The sequence below is a fragment of the Eptatretus burgeri genome, chromosome 2 (assembly GCF_056783735.1).
Source record: "Eptatretus burgeri isolate ZD-2024b chromosome 2, Ebu_testis_v1, whole genome shotgun sequence".
NCBI lineage: Eukaryota > Metazoa > Chordata > Myxini > Myxiniformes > Myxinidae > Eptatretus > Eptatretus burgeri.
In genome coordinates, this window is record NC_140962.1 from 7,815,864 (window position 1) to 7,834,709 (window position 18,846).

General features: G+C 41.1%; 1 protein-coding gene across 1 annotated transcript in view; it reads right to left on the reverse strand.

Moving 5' to 3' along the window:
• LOC147031342 (thymus-specific serine protease-like) overlaps window positions 1-18,846 on the reverse strand; it is a 44,592-nt gene that overhangs the window by 17,556 nt on the left and 8,190 nt on the right. The window contains exons 3-6 of the mRNA XM_085862024.1: window positions 17,237-17,336; window positions 10,832-10,961; window positions 4,662-4,785; window positions 2,295-2,372 (exon numbers count right to left, since the gene is read on the reverse strand). Coding sequence (XP_085718150.1) covers window positions 2,295-2,372; window positions 4,662-4,785; window positions 10,832-10,961; window positions 17,237-17,336 — 432 coding nt within the window. The remainder of the gene's footprint in view (window positions 1-2,294; window positions 2,373-4,661; window positions 4,786-10,831; window positions 10,962-17,236; window positions 17,337-18,846) is intronic.

Here is an 18,846-nt window from a genome sequence, read left to right on the forward strand (position 1 = left end):
ATGTCTTTTTTACGCGAAACTTATTTCTAACTTATGTTTGACGTGCTTTGAACCAATTCTTTACGTAGTCCCAACACACATCGACGTATGTAGACGTATTCCAATGACGTCTTCCGGTCGACAAAAAAAAAAAAAATGAATGTTTCTAGCTTACAACTGCCATATAAAGACGTGTTCCCAGCGGTTTTGGGAATTGGTATATAAAAATGCTGCTCATAAAAGGGGAACCCAACAATGTTTTCGAGTTCCTTTTTGAGTCGATGTCCATGTCAGCAGTAACAGTATCAGTATTAGTATTAGTATTAGTTTGTTCATGTTGGCAGTAGTAGGTGAGTGTGAGGGGGAGGGTGTGGGTTATGATGGATCGTCCTTGCGTCCGCGTGTCCACGGGTAGGTTCATAGGCTGCCACTCAACGATTTAAATGGCTGCATCTCCACTATTAAAAGTAGACGCTTGCGCTCAACAATTGGATTTTTTTTACACTCAACGACTTTTAAACGGTACCACTCACCTATTTTCATTGTTTACAATGAACGATTTAAATTGCTGTCACTCACCTTTGTTTTTTGAAGCTGGCGCTAGGAAATTTTAATCGTTTCTCTTGAACGTGCTAAATCGCTCAAACCCCACTATTGAAAGTAGACGCTTGCGCTCAAAATTCGATTTTTTTTACACTCAACGACTTTTAAACGGTGCCACTCAGCTATTTTCATTGTTTACAATGAACGATTTAAATTGCTGTCACTCGCCTTTGTTTTTTGACGCTGGGGTTTTGAAATTTGAAGCGTTTCTTCTGAACGTGTCAAAACGCACAAACTCGACTATTTTAAATAGACGCTGCCGATGGACAATTGGAATCATAGCCAAGCTAGACATCGAAGTGTGAACATCCTCGTCATGCCGAAGAAAAGTTTGAAGAATGCTGCAAATAAGTGTCCTGGCCGTGGCCGTGGACGCTGACGCAAGGACGATCCATTATACCGACGTCTTTCAGCCTATGAGTAACTTAAAAGTAACGTCTGTCGATGTGTGGCAACGATCGCGTAACGTGCCAACAACACGTTAATCATAGGTTAGAAATAAGTTTCGGGTATGTTAAACATTACCTCGGCGTGTCTCAACTTATGATTAACTTACAAGTAGCATGTGTTGACGTCTGTCAACGATCGCAGACCGTGCATACAACTTGTGGCCAGCGTAGCGGAACGTGTGAGTCATACGCCGGCATACGTCGTGAAATTTCAAGCATGAAAAAATTTGAGGACAACCGAAAAGTACAACGTTTAAAGCCAACGTACAACGACGTATGGCAGTGTTTTTCAGCGTGCTCTCAATGTTATCAAAACTTACCCATAACGTATTCAACGTGTGCCAGCGTTTTAGAAAAAAAATTCAAAAATCGGCATACGTTGGCTAAAACGTCAAGGTGTGAACGGGCCTTTACAGGTATCCTTTCAATCGCGATTTCATTTGATCAAAGTTGAAGATTACACTCGGGGAATGGTAGGCATTCAGAGTGGATAACCATACCACCTCGTGTGTTAGGTGACCATTTGACATTCCAGAATATGTTTGTAGTTACAGAACAGACATCTTCATTCAGCTTTAATTCATACCAACTTATGTTTCGAATAATTTTGGAGATGCTTCACCAACTATTACAGTTTATTAACAAATTCCTGTTTTTATTATTTGATCGTGTCAAATGTCTTTTCAATTGTAGCATTTCGGGCACTTGTTTGTGTCTCAAGTTTCAGGACAATGACCATGAAAACATTGCATTTGCTCAGCATTGTCTTTCATCGGCAAGGTATTAAACTTGCAAAAGACATTCTTGATGAGGTGACCCATTATTGACAACACTTTGGCAGTGCAGGCTTTCAGGTCTCTCAATGTAAGAGCAGGGACTGAGGCAAAATAAATCACGGGAGGTCAGTCGTGAAGCACTGCTCAGTGGCAAGTAAAGGTGCTCAAGCCCACAGCATATTCAGTTGCTCACCGGAAGAATTTGGACCTCAAACATACATCTCAGATGGTAATTAAGGCACAGGTAAAATAGTTTTTACTGGCACCTGAATGACCACACAATCGTGAACTTGAAATAGAGTTAAACTCAACGTGATCAGAATAATAACTGTCTCCAGGCAAGCTTTCCAAAAAAAAGAAAAAAAAATTAAAAAAGCAGGTTTGGAAAATAAAACCCAAAACTTTTACATAATAATTACAATGCAATAAAATAAAGGCGAAAAAGTTAAGCAAGGGCAAGCAGAAAGTCAGCCAAAGTGTAAGTTACCTTGTTGTAATCTTGGAAATCCAATTGAGCTCTCACTGGAGCTGAGGAAGCCACAGCCGCAAACACGAGGTGTGGAAACTGCAAACGTAAGATCCAACATTTTCATAACACACCACATAATAATAAAAAGACAACATTTACCGCCACCATTCAACCGGCGAGTCAAGGCCACACAAGTTTAAATTCTTGCAAAACATAAAAATACATTACACACATCATTTTCAGGTAACCTGTTTGGATTCACGCAACTCATTTTCTCAGTAAAAAGGTAAAGGAGAGAATGGTGAGTAAATTATTAACCTCCGCCATCGAAGATGGATGGAGGTTACTGTTTTCACCCCTTTCTGTTTGTTTGTTTGTTTGTGAACAGTATTACGGAAAAACTCCTCGATGGATTTCGACGAAACTTGGTGGGGGGTTTAGGTCTGGTCCAAGGATCATGCCATGAGATTTTGGAATTGGTCCAAAATCCAATATGGCCGCTATGGCGGGCAATTTTAAAAAAATATTTGAATTTTTTTTTTTGCATTTCTACATGTTTTAAGTGATTTCCAACGCCCCCCACCCCCCCCCCAAAAAAAAAATGTTAGAGAAAAAAAATTTTTGCAACTTTCTTTTCAACAAAATTTCGATTTTTTTTTTTTGCATTTCTACATGTTATAAGTGATAAGTGATTTCCAACAAAAAAAAATGCCAAAATTATAATTGCGGCTGATTTTGGAACTTCAGGTGGATATACCCGCGTAAAATCAATTTCTGTCTCAAGGAATCTAGTTATGACGAATGAATTGAGTATGTAAAAGTTAAAAGTAAAAGGGAAAGTTGCAAACGATAACTCTGTGAGCACTGTTGACGTCAAATTGAATGAATAGGATATCAGGTTCACTTGAGTGACCGAGCAGTATTGGCGGCAGAGGTTTTGCACTCTACCGAGTGCTCCCCCTCTAGTTTCCTGCTGATATTGCTCAAAAAAAAAAACTTAGCAAATATATTCTTTCAATTAATACTGAAAAATATATCTGATACTTTCTCATGATTAGATGTCACACCCAATGCAGACAAGAACAATAAAAGCATGAAAATAGTTCGTGGATAGAATATTAATGAATAACATAATCTTATGAATCATTCTCTCAATCAATTAAGTTTTGCAAGTGTAATTAAACATCTCCACTCCCCCCCTCCCACACCCTGATCTTCACCAGACATCATGGCTACCAAATAGACACAGAGAGTTTAGCCTCACACAGCAATGACATCTTATCCCAATCAAACATCTTCACACAAAGTTCATTCCATAATCAACAAGTTTAAAAAAAAAAGACATAAAATGTCATGGCCCCCATTGTTGTTGTAATTTTGCTGAATGTAGTTAAAAGGCTGGCCCATATTAATGTACAACTAAAATGGATGCCAGTTTACCAGTCAGCCATCTTTGACAGATCACAAAATAAAGTCAGGTGCAAGTGTATGCAATCATGTACTGTGCTTGTACCAAGTTTGAATAAAAATCGGACCATGCAGGTCTGAGAAGTGGTTGGGGACACATTTAAGTAACAAAATGGCCGTCAGACGGCCATCTTGGATCCGATCTCGAAAAAAAAACAAATGAAATGCTTATGTAAGCCATCATTAATTATCTGTGTCAAGTTTGAACAAGATCAGTAAATGCATGTCTGAGAGATGATTGAGGACATGTTCGACATGGGTTTTTTTTTTTTTAACTAAAATGGCCGCCAGTCAGCCATCTTGTTTCTGATGCCGAAAACAAATGACGTGCATATGTATACCATCATGTTTTGTCTTTGTGCCAAGTTTGAATAAAATCGGTCCATAAATGTCCGAGATATGGTTTCGGATGCACACACGCACATGAAAATTAAGACCAAATCCATAAGCCCCCATTTCAGACGAGGTTAACCGGGGCTAATAATTGCAAAATGACAACAGATCACTGAAATTTTGTGGAGCGGTTGTGGCAACATGTGACAACATATGTGTGATGTCGGAGCTGTGCAAACTGCTCTCGACATTTTTCAAGATGGTGATAAACCGTCTCGTGTGCTAGACTGTGTACTGAAGCTTCCAGCAAATGAAAATGCCAAACCGGCTGCAATGTACAGGACATTTAGCACTACGGTTTGGTGATACGACTCCGACTGACCCAGAGTGACAAGTGCTTGTGCTCATGCAGAAAAAAAATTAAATAAAAACAAAGATCATATAATTGCAAAATTTTCCAGAAAAGAAAAAGGTTTTGGTCTTGTTGCATTTGCATTCAAGTTTGGTAACTGTACGCTTGAGATTGGAGAGAAGACAGCATTCCAGGTGGGGAAGGAAGGACTATCTCAGGGGTAGAGCGTGTACCTTCAAGCGAAACCAAGCAGAGAGCGAGCCTGGGTATGAGCCTCCAAAGGAGATCCAGGTGTGATTGCGTGGGAGATTGAAACGGTGAGACAGGTTTGCATGAAGAACAGCCAAATCTGCCAACCTGATGAGGACAATATAAAGTGAAAGAAGGTTGGTTAAAGCAAAAAGAGTCTTAATAATGAGAAATCAATTTAATGCACTCCACACAGAGGGATACTTCCAACAGCTATAGTTTTTCCATCATTACATTTTGAACTAGAGAGGAGGACACTCGGTAGAGTGCATACCTCCGCCCTGAAATGCCTGATCCATGAGAACATAACTGGCTTAATACATTCTTGAGATATCGTGCTCCATATATCATTTTTGGCCCTATCTCTCAATGGTGAAGAATCACTGAAAAAATTATCTGATCCAGATCCAGATCTTCACCAACATCTAATCAGTTCGTCCTTGTCAAACACCCAACCTGTCCACGAAATTTCATCCGAATCGGTCCAAAACTTGTTGAGATATCCTGCACACAGACCGACAAGCAAACAAACAAACAAACAGACAAACAGAAAGGGGTGAAAACAACCTCCTTCACCTTCAGTGGCGGAGGTAAAAATCAACTTTAGAGATTTTCATGAGAGATTATTTAAGTTAAAACATGGGAACGTCACCCTTCTGCAATCATACTCGGATTTTGTACAAAACACTCGTTTTCACACAATGTTTCATGCATTCGGTGCGTTTCATGTGTACGAATACGGCGAATAGAATATCGGCATAAAATGTTTTCCTTAAACAGGTGTCAAGGCTCATGGAAGAGCAGAACAAGAGGCAATGGATCGCCAGACAGAATGGGGGTAAAAGGAAAACAGTAAAGCAACAACCAATTGCACTACAGCACAAGGAGAGGAATTATGGGCAAAGAGTGAGAAAAGTGTCTCGGCGGTAGTAATGTAGCTCAGTCGTGGAAAATGAAGAGATTGTGAGGTCATGGTGGACTTAAAATCTTGTGGGGAAGACAGTGAAACAACAGATTCAGGAAGATAGTTCCACAGACAAGGAAAGGGGTATAACAGAATGTGGGTTTCCACCAAAGACTCCTATAGAGAAGGACTGGAACGTCACGATCTCGGGGTTTGTAACTTGAATCTGAAGGATTAACTTGAGTCCGGGGCTAAAATGACTTTAGAAGGGCGAGAGACACGATCTCGGGATCCATACAGGGGTTTTTGAGGACGGCGAGTTCAATAGTCATTTTCAACACCACCTGAGGTCATCTTCAAGGTCAAAAGGTCATATTTCAAAGTCAAATTACTGAATTTTGGTATTTTTGCCCGTTTTTGTGTCTAACTCATGGAGGAAAACTTTTGTAAAGTCTATGACAAAACATGACATTGTGTACCTACTGCACCTACTTGCTGATTTCTATCATCGTTAACTAATCTATGTTTTGTTTGTTTCTCTTTCAGAAACTGTCCAGCTGGTGATCTCACAGGATCTTTGTGTTGTTTCCTGCTTTGGTGACAATATGCCACGTCGTTGCAGCTGCTTTGGTTGTAGAGGAAACTATAATGGGACACCTTATGTAAAGGTCATATCCTTCCCAAAAGATCCTGAGGAGAGGGAGAGATGGATATTGGCAATGCCAAATGAGAAAGAAAGCTTGAGGTGCTTAAAGGAGATATATATATATATTTGTGAGACACATTTCAATTGTGATTGGATGTCAGTTAGGGGTGGCAAACGACCCAAAGAACCCCCATCAATATTTCCTGGAGTACCGAAATCAGCTTTGAAGCAGGTGACCTCAGCCCCACGCCTAACATCATCTTCGACGCCAGAATCAAGAGCTAAGAAGATGCAGGCAGCTGATGAGGCTACAGACAATATCCAAGATTTCGACCACTTCTGTGCTAAAATCAGCTCCTATTTTCCAGGCTTTAACGTCATAAAAGACCAGGAAAACCTTTACCTATCAAGAACTGATGCTACTGGACAAACTGTCAAGCAGTTCTTTCATTTCCAACAAGTTCACTCACCTTTTGGATTTCTATTCTTGAATAGAGTTGAGAAAGATGGCATCGAGGTGCCTAAACGACTTTTTCCTTTGCAGAAGAACAGCCTGCTCTCAAAATGGTCCCAGATTAGATCCATAACTGACCAGGTAAACATCTATGAATGCACAAGCAAGGAAATTTTTCCCCTTGTAATAAGCCAGCTCTGTTGTATGAATGAGGCACATGAGCTTCCTCATTTCACCTTCCTTCTGTCGCAGCTGCATCTTATGTTCAAACCTCTTGATCGTCACCGATTTGATACTGATACTATGATTTTCGCAATGCAGCTTCACAACATATCACCCAGTGCATACAAAATGATTCGCCGATCCGGCGTAAAAGGTAAAAGGTAAAATCCGTAAAAAGGTAAAACAGATGCTTGCTAGTAGTTAGCAGGACTCCAACCTCAAAACCTTGTTTGACCAGCTTAAACCACAGCAGCCAAACATTAAATTTGTTCGACCAGCTTAAACCACAGCAGCGTTTGGTGAATTTAATGTTTGACGAGGTAAAGCTGGTCGAGACATTGCGATTTTCTGGAGGGCATGTTGTAGGATATGCTCAAAATGCAGCAGCGGGTGGTGAACACGAAATGCTTGCTTAACATGCTATGGTTGTTGAAGTTGCCTGCCATTTCGGTGGTCTACGCTATATTCTACGCATTTTGCCCTGCAAAAAACTAACTGCCGATCAGCTGAAGGAACTCCTTATCGAAGCTGCATCAGCTGTAGTTGGTGCTGGCGGGACTGTGATTTCTTTGTTATGTGACAATTGCAATACCAACCGCAGTGTTTAATCAAAACTTGGAGGACCAGGAAGTTGCCAAGTGCTGTCAATTCAAGAGCAATCTATGTTCTTAGTGTACGACTATGTGCACATCTTCAAAAATGTACGCAACTGGATTACTGTTGATGGCAAGACACTCTCATTCGTCGTAGATGGTAATGAGTACAAAGCTTACTGGAGTGATATTCAGAAGGTTTATGAGATCGACCGGGCTACTCCTATTCGCTTAACCAAGCTGACGAACACCGCTGTTTTCGCCAAGCCCCTTCAAGGCCAGAGAGTACCATTGGTATGCCAAGTGTTCAATGACAAGACTGTCACTGCTTTAAAGACCTTCAAGGATTCACTGGGCATCAGCGAAGGCACAATCATCCTCACCCAGATAATGGGTGAGTGGTTCAAGATGATGAACGTGAAAGACCGTTTCTCAGCTATCCATCTGCGCGCCGAATCCAGACAGCCTTGGACAGCAGACTGTACAAGTTTCACTAGGCTGGAGCTGGCCTGCCAAATTATATCTTCATGCGCATGGCAAGGTGGTGGTGGTCGTAAGCTGAAGCTAACTCAGCAAACTGCGGAAGCCTTCACTGTGTCCACACGTAATAATGTGGATGCTGCCAAATTGCTTCTGGCAGAGAAAGACTGACTACGTTCTTCCTGCTATATTTGCAGATGAAGCCTTGGAAAAGTTTTTCGGCCAAGCCAGGCAAAGAAGCGGTGGAAACTTCTACATTGACGTAGTTGACATTATGGCTGCAGCTAAAATTGTAAATTTGCAAACACTCATTAAGCATGACATTATGCCCGAATCCAGTTCTCGTGTGATTGCTTGCGACAAGAACTGTACAACTTCCATAAATCCAGATGAGCGAAGTGAACTCATTGATGAGATTACTCCTCAAGACACTCAGGATCTCTTGGGGTCTGACGATGCCCTTAAGCATAAAGTAGTTTATTTGGCCGGACACCGTGTTCATAAATATGGCGATAGCACTAGTATGGAGGAGATCATCGATGATGAAGATGGTAACGAGGTGTCATCTGAGTTTCTAGATAATTTGAATAGAAGTAGATTGAGTGTGCCAACTATGTCAACCACCTTTTTTGTACATAATGCCTATAATTTGTATGACAAGACTAAAATGCGTTGCCGATTTCATTTTGCTGAGCTGTTATCCTCTGTAGATGTACCTTTAGCTAGTAGTAATGCTGCATGTACTACTTTAGCTAACATTCTGTTGAAAGCTCATGTCCTCAATGTAAGTGACAAAGAAAAAGCTTTGGGATGCCTCAGGAGGCAAGAAAAGCTCTCCAACTAGTGATAGACATAGACATAGTTGTAATAGGCATAGTGTTGTGACATCCATATAATGTTTATGTAATACGATATATGACAATAAATATCAAAGTTTGACAGCTCTACACACTTGCATCTTATTACAATCAGCCATCTCTCACCGTTTATGAGTTAGACACAAAAACGGGCAAAAAATACCAAAATTCAGTAATTTGACCTTGAAATATGACCTTTTGACCTTGAAGATGACCTCAGGTGGTGTTGAAAATGACACGATTGAACTCGCAGTCCTCAACAACCCTTATATGGATCCAGAGATCATGTCTCTCGCCCTTCTAGAAGTCATTTTAGCCCCGGACTCAAGTTAATCCTTCAGACTCAAGTTACAAACCCCGAGATCGTGAGGTTCCAGTCCTTCTCGATAGGATCTATGGTTTCCACTGACAAGTTTTGAACAGAATGGCTGTTTCTACAGACAAGTTTTCATTTGGGGAGGGTAACAATAAAGAGTTTCTATCAGAACACATTTGACCTGAAGGGGCAGGGGCTGAATGGAGAGGACAGAGGGTAAAATGATATCGGAGAGGTCTTATATAATTATCAAGAAGCAGATACTGTGACTCAGCTTCCAATCATGGGATTACAATGACAGAGGGCCTTAAATTCCAGGTCCTCAGTAGAGGTTGAGGGGGGTTGTATGGAAAGAAGCAACACAAGACCAATGTAGGGAGGCCTGCATATTCCATGATACTCCAAATTAAGGTTTTGCACACTGTTCTACAGTGAGAACAGCAGAGCAAGGACTTGGCCTGCAGATAAATGTGAAACAGCAGCAGTTTTTGGATGCCAGCTTGGAGATGTATCTGTCTAAGACGAGCTGTAACTGCGAATGAGGCACAGAAGCTCTGGAGACTTCTCCACCAGTGGCTGATGAAAGAACTTGATCAGGGAATGTGCCTGCTGGTCCTTATGGTGGAGAACATTGAAAATATTGGTCATTCTTACATTAAAAGACATATTCCAGGAATATTACCAGCTGCTTATTTTTTTCTCCAGATTAGCAGAGGGATTCTGCCAAAGCCTACCTAGCAGAGCAGTGTGGATCGACCCTGCACAGAATGGAGTCATCTGCAGTGTTACAATGGATTTTGCCAGTGACCAAGACATGTCATTGCTGTACAGAGTGAACATCAAGAACAGAATATCAGCTTCTCAAAGTACAGCATGCAACAACATTGCATCCAAATACATAGTGTACACAACTTGCAAGCACACAGGAAATTTGATAATCTATCCACGAAGGAACCCTGGCTACCATTCGCTAACAGTGGAAATCAGGACGAGGTGCCAGACAAACGATAGGGACTTATTTCTCAAAACTATAAAAATGCAGGAGAACAGCAAGGCCTTCTCTAGTTCTCCAAGAAGAGGTTTGCACAAAATATGTTGGGTTGGTTTGTTAGCCTAGTGTTGGCTTAGCGGTTGGGGTGGCTGGCTTGGGATCTTAAGGTCTTGAGTTTGAGCTCCTGTTTACCATTGAATTTACACTAGGTGGGATTGACCCAGCTTGTTATCCTTCTGAGGTCGGTGAAATGAGTACCAGTGTACTGGCAATAGGAGCATTGCACCAGCGGCACAGCTGCGCTCTCAGCCAATGATGCGACCCGCAACCGTGTGCTGCGTACGAAGGAGGAAGAGGAGGTTGGTTTGTTTGCATTCCCATTTGGCTCATGATACAAGGAACCCAAATGAAACCCCTATATACCACATGCATGCTTGCCTATCATCTATCAATGTCCTTGGAAGTCATATGAGAGTGCAATGATGTCTAATATAAATGTATTCGTCCTGGATGTGATATATGTACAAGCTCCTCCGTTAGCCAACCAAAAAAAAAAAAGTTTTAAGTGAAGAATTATTTTAACACAATTCCAAATGCTTGAAAACTGTTTGCATGAACAATGGAACGAAGAGCGATTGGGCAATTATGAAGTACAGTACATCAATTGTTAGAAATCTCAAACAGAACTCACGCCTGTTGGCTGGACAGGTACTGCAGGTTAGAGATTTCTAACCCAGCAACACCGATACTCCTTCCATAGAATCGATGTTCAGCAGCTACGACCAGCGCACCAAACTTCATCGCCAAGTCCACGTGTTCTCCTGAACGAGTCCAAATTCATAATAATGTCATTATTTCCAGGGCAACAGCAAAAACCACAAAAGGGTCATTTCCATGTCAAATCATCAAAGAATTTGCCGTCATCTCTCAGATTTTTGTAAAACTTTGGGAACCAATTGGGACCCATGAAAAACGGCAAGAACTCAAATATTTTTGCTAACAGCCTCTTAATTAGTGAGATACAGACTAACGAACTTTGCACTAATTAGCACGACGTCGCAAATTCAAATGGCCATATCTCTAAAAGTATAACACCTAGAGAGCTGGTTTTGGTGTCATTTTAAAGGTATTTTCATGCCCTATGAATTTCTCTGGGCAACATTTTCCGACCTCCAACCACAAAAAAGTTATCACAAAATATAAACTTCAATCGTGAATCCCCAAAAAATGTATCCTTCAAATTTCCTCAAATTCATCCCAGAGGTACCTTATGATGTCAAGAAGCTTCCACATAAATTTTGTGATGGGCACTCCAATAGTTTCTGAGATGTGAGCAATAATGTACATGTACGTATGGCATATAGGTTCGAAAATCAGCATTTGTAATGTATTATACAATCAATAAGTGAGTTCAAGTACACAGTGTTCACTAACCTGACTTAGGCTTTCAATTTCCTCTTCAATGCAGCAACAGCAGCACTTGTTTCTTCCCCTCAGGCCCAGTTGAAAATGAAAGTATATGATACTTCAAAGCAATTGATGGTCGTTCCCTGTGTTCCCTGTCATGGCTAGGTTAGAATGATTGTATAATACATTACAAATGCTGATTTTCAAACCTATATGCCATACGTTCATGCACATTATTGCTCATATCTCAGAAACTATTGGAGTGCCCATCACAAAACTTATGTGGAAGCTTCTTGACATCACAAGGTACCTCTGGGATGAATTTGAGGAAATTTGAAGGATACATTTTTGGGGGATTCACGATTGAAGTTTATATTTTGTGATAACTTTTTTGTGGTTGGAGGTAGGAAAATGTTGCCCAGACAAATTCATAGGGCATGAAAACACCTTTTAAAATGACACCAAAACCAGCTCTCTAGGTGTTATACTTTTAGAGGTATGGCCATTTGAATTCGCGACGTCGTGCTAATTAGTCCAAAGTTCGTTAGTCTGTATCTCACTAATTAAGCGGCTGTTAGCAAAAATATTTGAGTTCTTGCCGTTTTTCATGGGTCCCAATTGGTCCCCAAAGTTTTACAAAAATCTGAGAGAGGACGGCAGATTCTTTGATGATTTGACCTGGAATGACCCAAAACGAGAAACTAACTTCAGAGGAAATGTACAGAAAGAATGTAATTAGTCGGTTGCTATGAATAAAACAACGTACAACATAAATGTGCTACAAAACACATTCAAAACATTGGACTCTTTACAATGTGCAAATTCTTCAAGATTTTGCTTCCAAATGACAAGTACCAGTAAAAGCGTCTCAACCAGACCAATGACCGATCAATGTACGCTACTCAACAATGAAATGGGATGATGTCACTGCCGGTTACATTGGAAATATCATTGCAGGCAATAAATGTTGCTTTGGAATAAAATTCGTGCTAGCTGGGATGGGGACTAAGCAAAGATTTTTTTTTCCTCTATAAAAGAAATTGAACTGAATTTCCATAAATCTGGTGTATTTTAGAAAAGCTTTTACTCCAATAACTGTCCAAATTCTTACTACATTATATGAAGACCAAGCAAAAATCTGGACCAAAAGGATGTTAAAGTAAACCGAGGAATGTTTGTTTCCAATAAAAGAAGAAGAAGAAGAAAAAAAATCAATATTATAAATCAGCTGCAATATATTCAACTTTTACTGCAGTATGATCATTTACTCTCAACTAATAACTAAGCCTGGAGTTGGCTTAACGGTTAGGGTGGCTGGCTTAAGATCATCGGGTTTTGACTTCAAACCCCCTGTCGCTCAATTGAATTAACAACAGTTGGGTTAACTCAGCCTGTCATCCTTCTGAGGTCGACAAAATGAGGACCAGCTTACTGGTAACAGAAGCATCAGTGACATGGCCGCACTTCCAGAAAATGATGCAGCCAGCCACAGCTGCATACAAAGAAATAATTAAACTAGAAGGGCACTTGGTAGAGTGCCTGATCCACGAGAACATATCGGGCCAAATACAATTTTGAAATATCATGCAATACAGTACTATATCGTTTTTGGCCCTATCCCTCAATGGTGAAGAATCACTTTAAAAATTAAATAATTATCGTATCCAGATCTTCACCAAAATCAAATCAATTCGTCCTTGCCACCAAATTTCATCCGAATCCGTCCACAACCTTTTGAGATATCATGCTATATATTGGTTTAGCACTATCTCTCAATGATGAAGAATTTAATGTCACCGAAATTTAAGTTAAGAAAACTTAAAAAAATGTCAGATCCGGATCCGGATTCGGATCTTCGCCAAAATCTAATCTGTTCGTACGTGTCTCACACACCCAACCTGTCCACAACTTTTTAGATATCCTGCTCACAAACAAACAAACAAACAAACAGAAAGGGGTGAAAACATCACCTCTTTCACCTTCGGTGACAGAGGTAATAAAATATTTTTTAAAACATTAATTGGGGTGGTGGTGTGTGGGAGTGAGGGTGAGGTGGTTTGTGGTGAGAGTGGGTGGTGGCTGCTGTTGATGCTAATCCATCAAGATAAAGCAATGTACATGCTTAGTGCACAACAACAACTTCAAATAAAGTCTCAAGATGTGAGCAAATGTTGGTGAGCTATAAGACTACCAAGTTTAGACAAAAATCATTCTCATCAAAATGTCAAATAAAAACTGAACATATATTCTGAATGTAGCCCAACAAGATATATCTAAACTTGGTACACCTGAGACATTGAGGTGATAAATGACTGCGGGAACGATTAAGAAAGCCAATTCATCGTCTCCCATTGGAATTTCTCACCTGTTCCACATGACCGTGTGAACATGGCAGTTCTGCCAAGATCGTATTCCCTTACGTCAAGAAGAACTTACCGAATGCAACCTGAGCAATCCGCGTAAATGCGAACTGTCAGACATACAGTCGGGATTTCGGTGTTAAAAGCAAATCGTGCAAACGCGAATTCACGATGAAAGAGTTTGTGCAAAAGGAGGGTTGGATGTATTTGAAATCTATACGTGTGAAAAATGCAAAAATACGGTAATTGAAAGATTTTCACGAGAAAAGGTATTTTTAAAAGGGCGGATTTCTCCATTTGCACATATCTCACATCTCACATCCCTGAACCATGCTGTGGCGTTGCATCAGTATGACAAAATTTATATTCCACATGCCATTGCGTACCTTGTGAAGTCTGGCTTCCTCTCAACAGGAGGCTTCCAAAATGACAGCTCAGGTCACATGAAGAAATGATGTGATGAAAATTTGAGCCAAATCACCATTGTTAACATTTCTGTGGAAGCATTCAGGGAGAGGGTAATCTACCTGCACAGTGGCTTCTGACTGTACCATGTGTGTGTCTTTGGTAGAGTGCTTACTCGTTGGGGTATTTACGTCCCAAGATCGACAAAGTAGTTTCGGCAAAATTTGAACAGGCGGAGCAAAGTCATGTGACCCTGGTTCACAAAAAACACCAGTTATTACCGACACCACCGAAGGAGAACGGAGGATATGTTGTCACCCTTGTCTGTCTCAGTGTGAGCAGGATATCTCAAAAAGTTATGGACTGATTTGGACGAAATTTGGTGTTAGAACAACAAATTGATTAGATTTTGGTAAAGATCCTGATCCGAACACAAGAATTTTTGAAGTGGTTCTTCACCAGTTAAAGTGACGGAAGGGGAGCATACACTCGAGACGGAGTTGACAAGGTGCTAACAGGTTTTAGACGAGGGAGACAAGTTTGAAAGTTAATTCTTGAGATTGGACAGATGTTTTCCAGCTCTTCTGAAAGTAGACACACACTTGTTGTGGGTTTTGTGGAATGATCTGAGGTTGCCTTCGGTTGGATTTGCCTTCCAGGAGGAGAATGAAAGTTGTTTAAAGCAACAACCTCACCACATGATGCAGAGTACCAAGGGCTGGAGGATGGGTAAGATAACTGAAAATGAGATGGGATTAATCTGTGCATAAGGGAGAGCAGGCTTCTGTGGAAGAATTCCCAGACTGAGTTAACCCCCTGAAATAAAATTTAAATAACAATTAAAAAAAACCTATCCCCCTTTTTCCCATTGAAACAATGCCCCAACATTCACGGATTCGACATTTGCGGCATTTTCCAGTAACGTATCCCCCGCGAATGTCGGGGTCTTACAGTGTATCATGTTGACTTGTCCATGATGTACCAAAGTTCTGACAATTCGTGTAAAAAAAGTACACAAACGTCTTATATTGCCCTTGCCCCAAATGTGAAACGTACAGTAAACTCTCGCCGTCCGCTGGGGTTACGTTCCTCTAAACTTCGGCAAAATCGCAAACGGCGAACAGTATATAACATGCAAATCAATGAGATACGTTCAAGCCTCCCAAAATAAGTCCAAAAATCATTAACAAAAAAAGAAAAAAAGACATTTAATTGAAAAATAAGAACAATTGAGTGAAATAAAATAAAATAAGTAACATTTACCATCAACAAGAAGGCTTTACTGCTTGGAGTGCTTGTATCGTAAAGTACTCCAAGAATGAGGAATCCAATATTCTCCGACGATTTTATCCAACCGAACATCGGAAGGTAACAAGCTTTGCACTGCACACCTCCTGACCTCTCATGCAGAATTACTCCTTCCTCATCGCATCCGCTAACGCCCAATCTATGCACATCACCACAGTACTGTTGGTGGGTAGCCCCGGTCAGTTCTGCTTGAGCATAGCCATGTTGTGCTCTTGCCTTTGTGGAGATATATTATGTTGATCGAGCCCGAATTTTATCATTACATTGACAAATGTAATGAATAGTGGACTCATTGACGTTGTAGTCTTTCGCCAACACAGTAACACGTGCACCACTCTCAAGTCGATCTAATAATTTCACTTTTTCCACAGTCATCACACTTTCTTCACTTTTTGATTCTGCTCTTCAGCAGATGAAAAACAACTTAATGGACGGTTTGGACCCATGACTACATAAACAGTGCACAAAGTTTTATCACAATAAAATACCGCACTTCACCAACCGCCAAGCAGCCAGAAGACAATGATGCGGTGGTGCGGCAGATGCTGGATGACGCAGAATGTAAATTTTCAAATTGTTGTATTTTCCGGCGATACGGTACAATTATAATTTAACACGTCATGTTAAATTAAGGAAAACATTGTTATCCAAACATTGAAAGTGTTAAAATACTTATGAAATACGAACGAGTTCAGGGTGGACAGGGTTTATTTTGTCCACGCTGCGAGGATGTTCCTGGAAGACGCAGAAGGCAAATTTTTATATTTTCCGGTGATACAGTACAGTTATGTTTTAACAGGTAATGTTAAATGAAGGAAAATATTGTTATCCAAACATTGAAAGTGTTAATAAAAACTTATGAAAACTTAAGGAGTTTGAGGTGGGAGGAAATCATTTTTTCCGCGGATGCGCAGGAGTATCGGCGTGGACGGAGAGAAAGTGTGTCGAAAAGATAAGCACAGATACGCGAAATCGCGGATGGCGAGGGTTGACTGCACTGTAGAAGCTTTTCAATGTTATAAACCTTTGTCTTGGTGCTGGAACACCGCAAGTCCGATGACGAGTATGGGGTGCTGATGACAGTCTCAAGTCCCATTCTCTGAAACAGTGGCAGCTGAAAGTGCCACAGATGAGAATGAGAGGATTGAGAGAAGTTGAAGTTGGTCATGTTCATGGAAAACTTGTAATCATGTTCTTGGTTACAAGTTGGTCATGTTCATGGAAAGAGGTGGATGTGGAGTCACCATCCTTAAGTTGACGGTACACCACAAATAACCAGGTGGTTGTTACAAATAAGAATTAACAACTAAAGGTATTCCAAGGGTTTATTTGGGGGGTGGGGTGGTTAATACAGAACAGGAGCAGTGAGGGATGGAGTCCTTCACATTAATAGCAACTCAGTGGAGGGGAGACCTTTTCATCATGAGAGAAAATTGTTCTATCATCAGGATCAACGGCACAAGCAAAACTATTTAAAATTCAGAAACTACAGGGCTAAAACTGCAAGCTACAAGAACAGTTTCATTTGCAATTTAAAAATATATTCAAGAATGAGAACAATGATTGCAAGGAAAGAAAAACATCCACAGTAAAGCACAACAATGTCAGAGACTCACCGGACAGAACATCATATTCCGAGAGTGAGGACTCTCCACCAATCAGGAGGAACACTGGACCAGAAGGCTGTTTCCAGAGTGCAGTATTCACCCAGAATCGCTGTGACAGAGATGGAGCAGGCAACACCAATAAGAGGCCATTTATTTATTGTGTTTATATCTCTACCAACAAGAGCAAGAATAACTTTGCAATACATGTCCCCTATCGATGTGACATTTTCCAAGTCCAAAAAGGGCATAACTCTGTGTAAAATGACGAACCATCCTGAAACTCGAACTTGTTCTGTAACTTATCATAATAAAGCCATGTACCAAGTTTCAGTTGAACATGTCAAAGGGTATGGCGAAAAAAGTCAGAAAAACCACAGGTGGGATGGACGGATGAACGGAGGGATGGACAGACAGAGAGCAAACCAGTAGTCCCCTCCAGTGAAACCGGAAGGGGACTAATAAGAGGGCAAGGGGGCTGCGGGTCTGTCTTTGGTGCTCTGCCTGAAGGCAGGTTCAATGCTGCCAAAGCAGTCTCATGAAAAAGATCACATTACATTGTTTGCCTTTGCCTTCACCTTCTCAGCAATAGTGAGGGCAATCATTTCCTACTCTTCTGGAAAGATCGAATTTGGATTGAGGACAATCTGAGATGGTGGTGAACAGCTGTCTTGAAGACCTCGAGGGAGGAATGAGATTGAAGAGGATGTGGAAGTTGGTTCAACAGGTGGGGAAAAAAAAGAGGGACAAATGAGTGGAGGAGAGCAGTGATCCTGGATTTCTGTAATTTCACCAGAAGGGGGTTGATGGTGGACTGTGTGTGATCTGCAAAAACCTGGGAGGGACAAAGCTCAGAAAGAGCAGAGGGTACAAGACCAGAAAGGAGGCAGTAGAAGACAGAGAGACCACCAACCTCTCTGCGATGGCGAAGTGACAAGGCCATAGATTCAGCTTCATTGCGGGAGATTCCAACAATCTTAAAGGACTTTGTTTCCATAGTGTCCAGCTGAGCAAGATGTGAAGCAGGAGAGCCAGCCCAGAGGGGAGAGCAGTACTCTATCAAGCTACGGATGAAGGCCTTGTAGGTGGATAGCAATTCAGGTGGGCCAAGGAAGGACTTTGTATGATGGAGGATGCTGAGTCGGCAGCTGGCTCCAGAGGCCAACTTTTAAATGTGGTTTGACCAAGAAAGATCATGGCTGATCATAAAACCCAGGAGTTTGAATGACTGAACTTCCTCAAGAGGATTGTTCAAAAAGTAAGCCTAAATGGGGGGTGGTGGGGTTTACCAGATGGCGCTTTTGGAGAGAGATAGTGAGTGTGTGAGGTTTATCAGGATGGAAAGACATATTCCAAGTGTTTGACGAGCTTGTGATTTATTCAAGGTCGGAGGAGAGGGAAAAGGCTGCCGCCTGCACATGCATATGTGAAGAATGGGGGATATTATGGCTGAGGGTGGAGTCTTCAGCAAATAGATAAAGAGGATTTTCCAGTCAGAGAGATCATTAATTAAAATCAGGAATAGGACTGGGCCCAGATCATTGCCTTGGGGTACTCCAGCTTTAACTGGGAGAGGAGATGAAAGGATTCCGTTGAGAGCCACTTGTTGGCTCCGAGAGTAG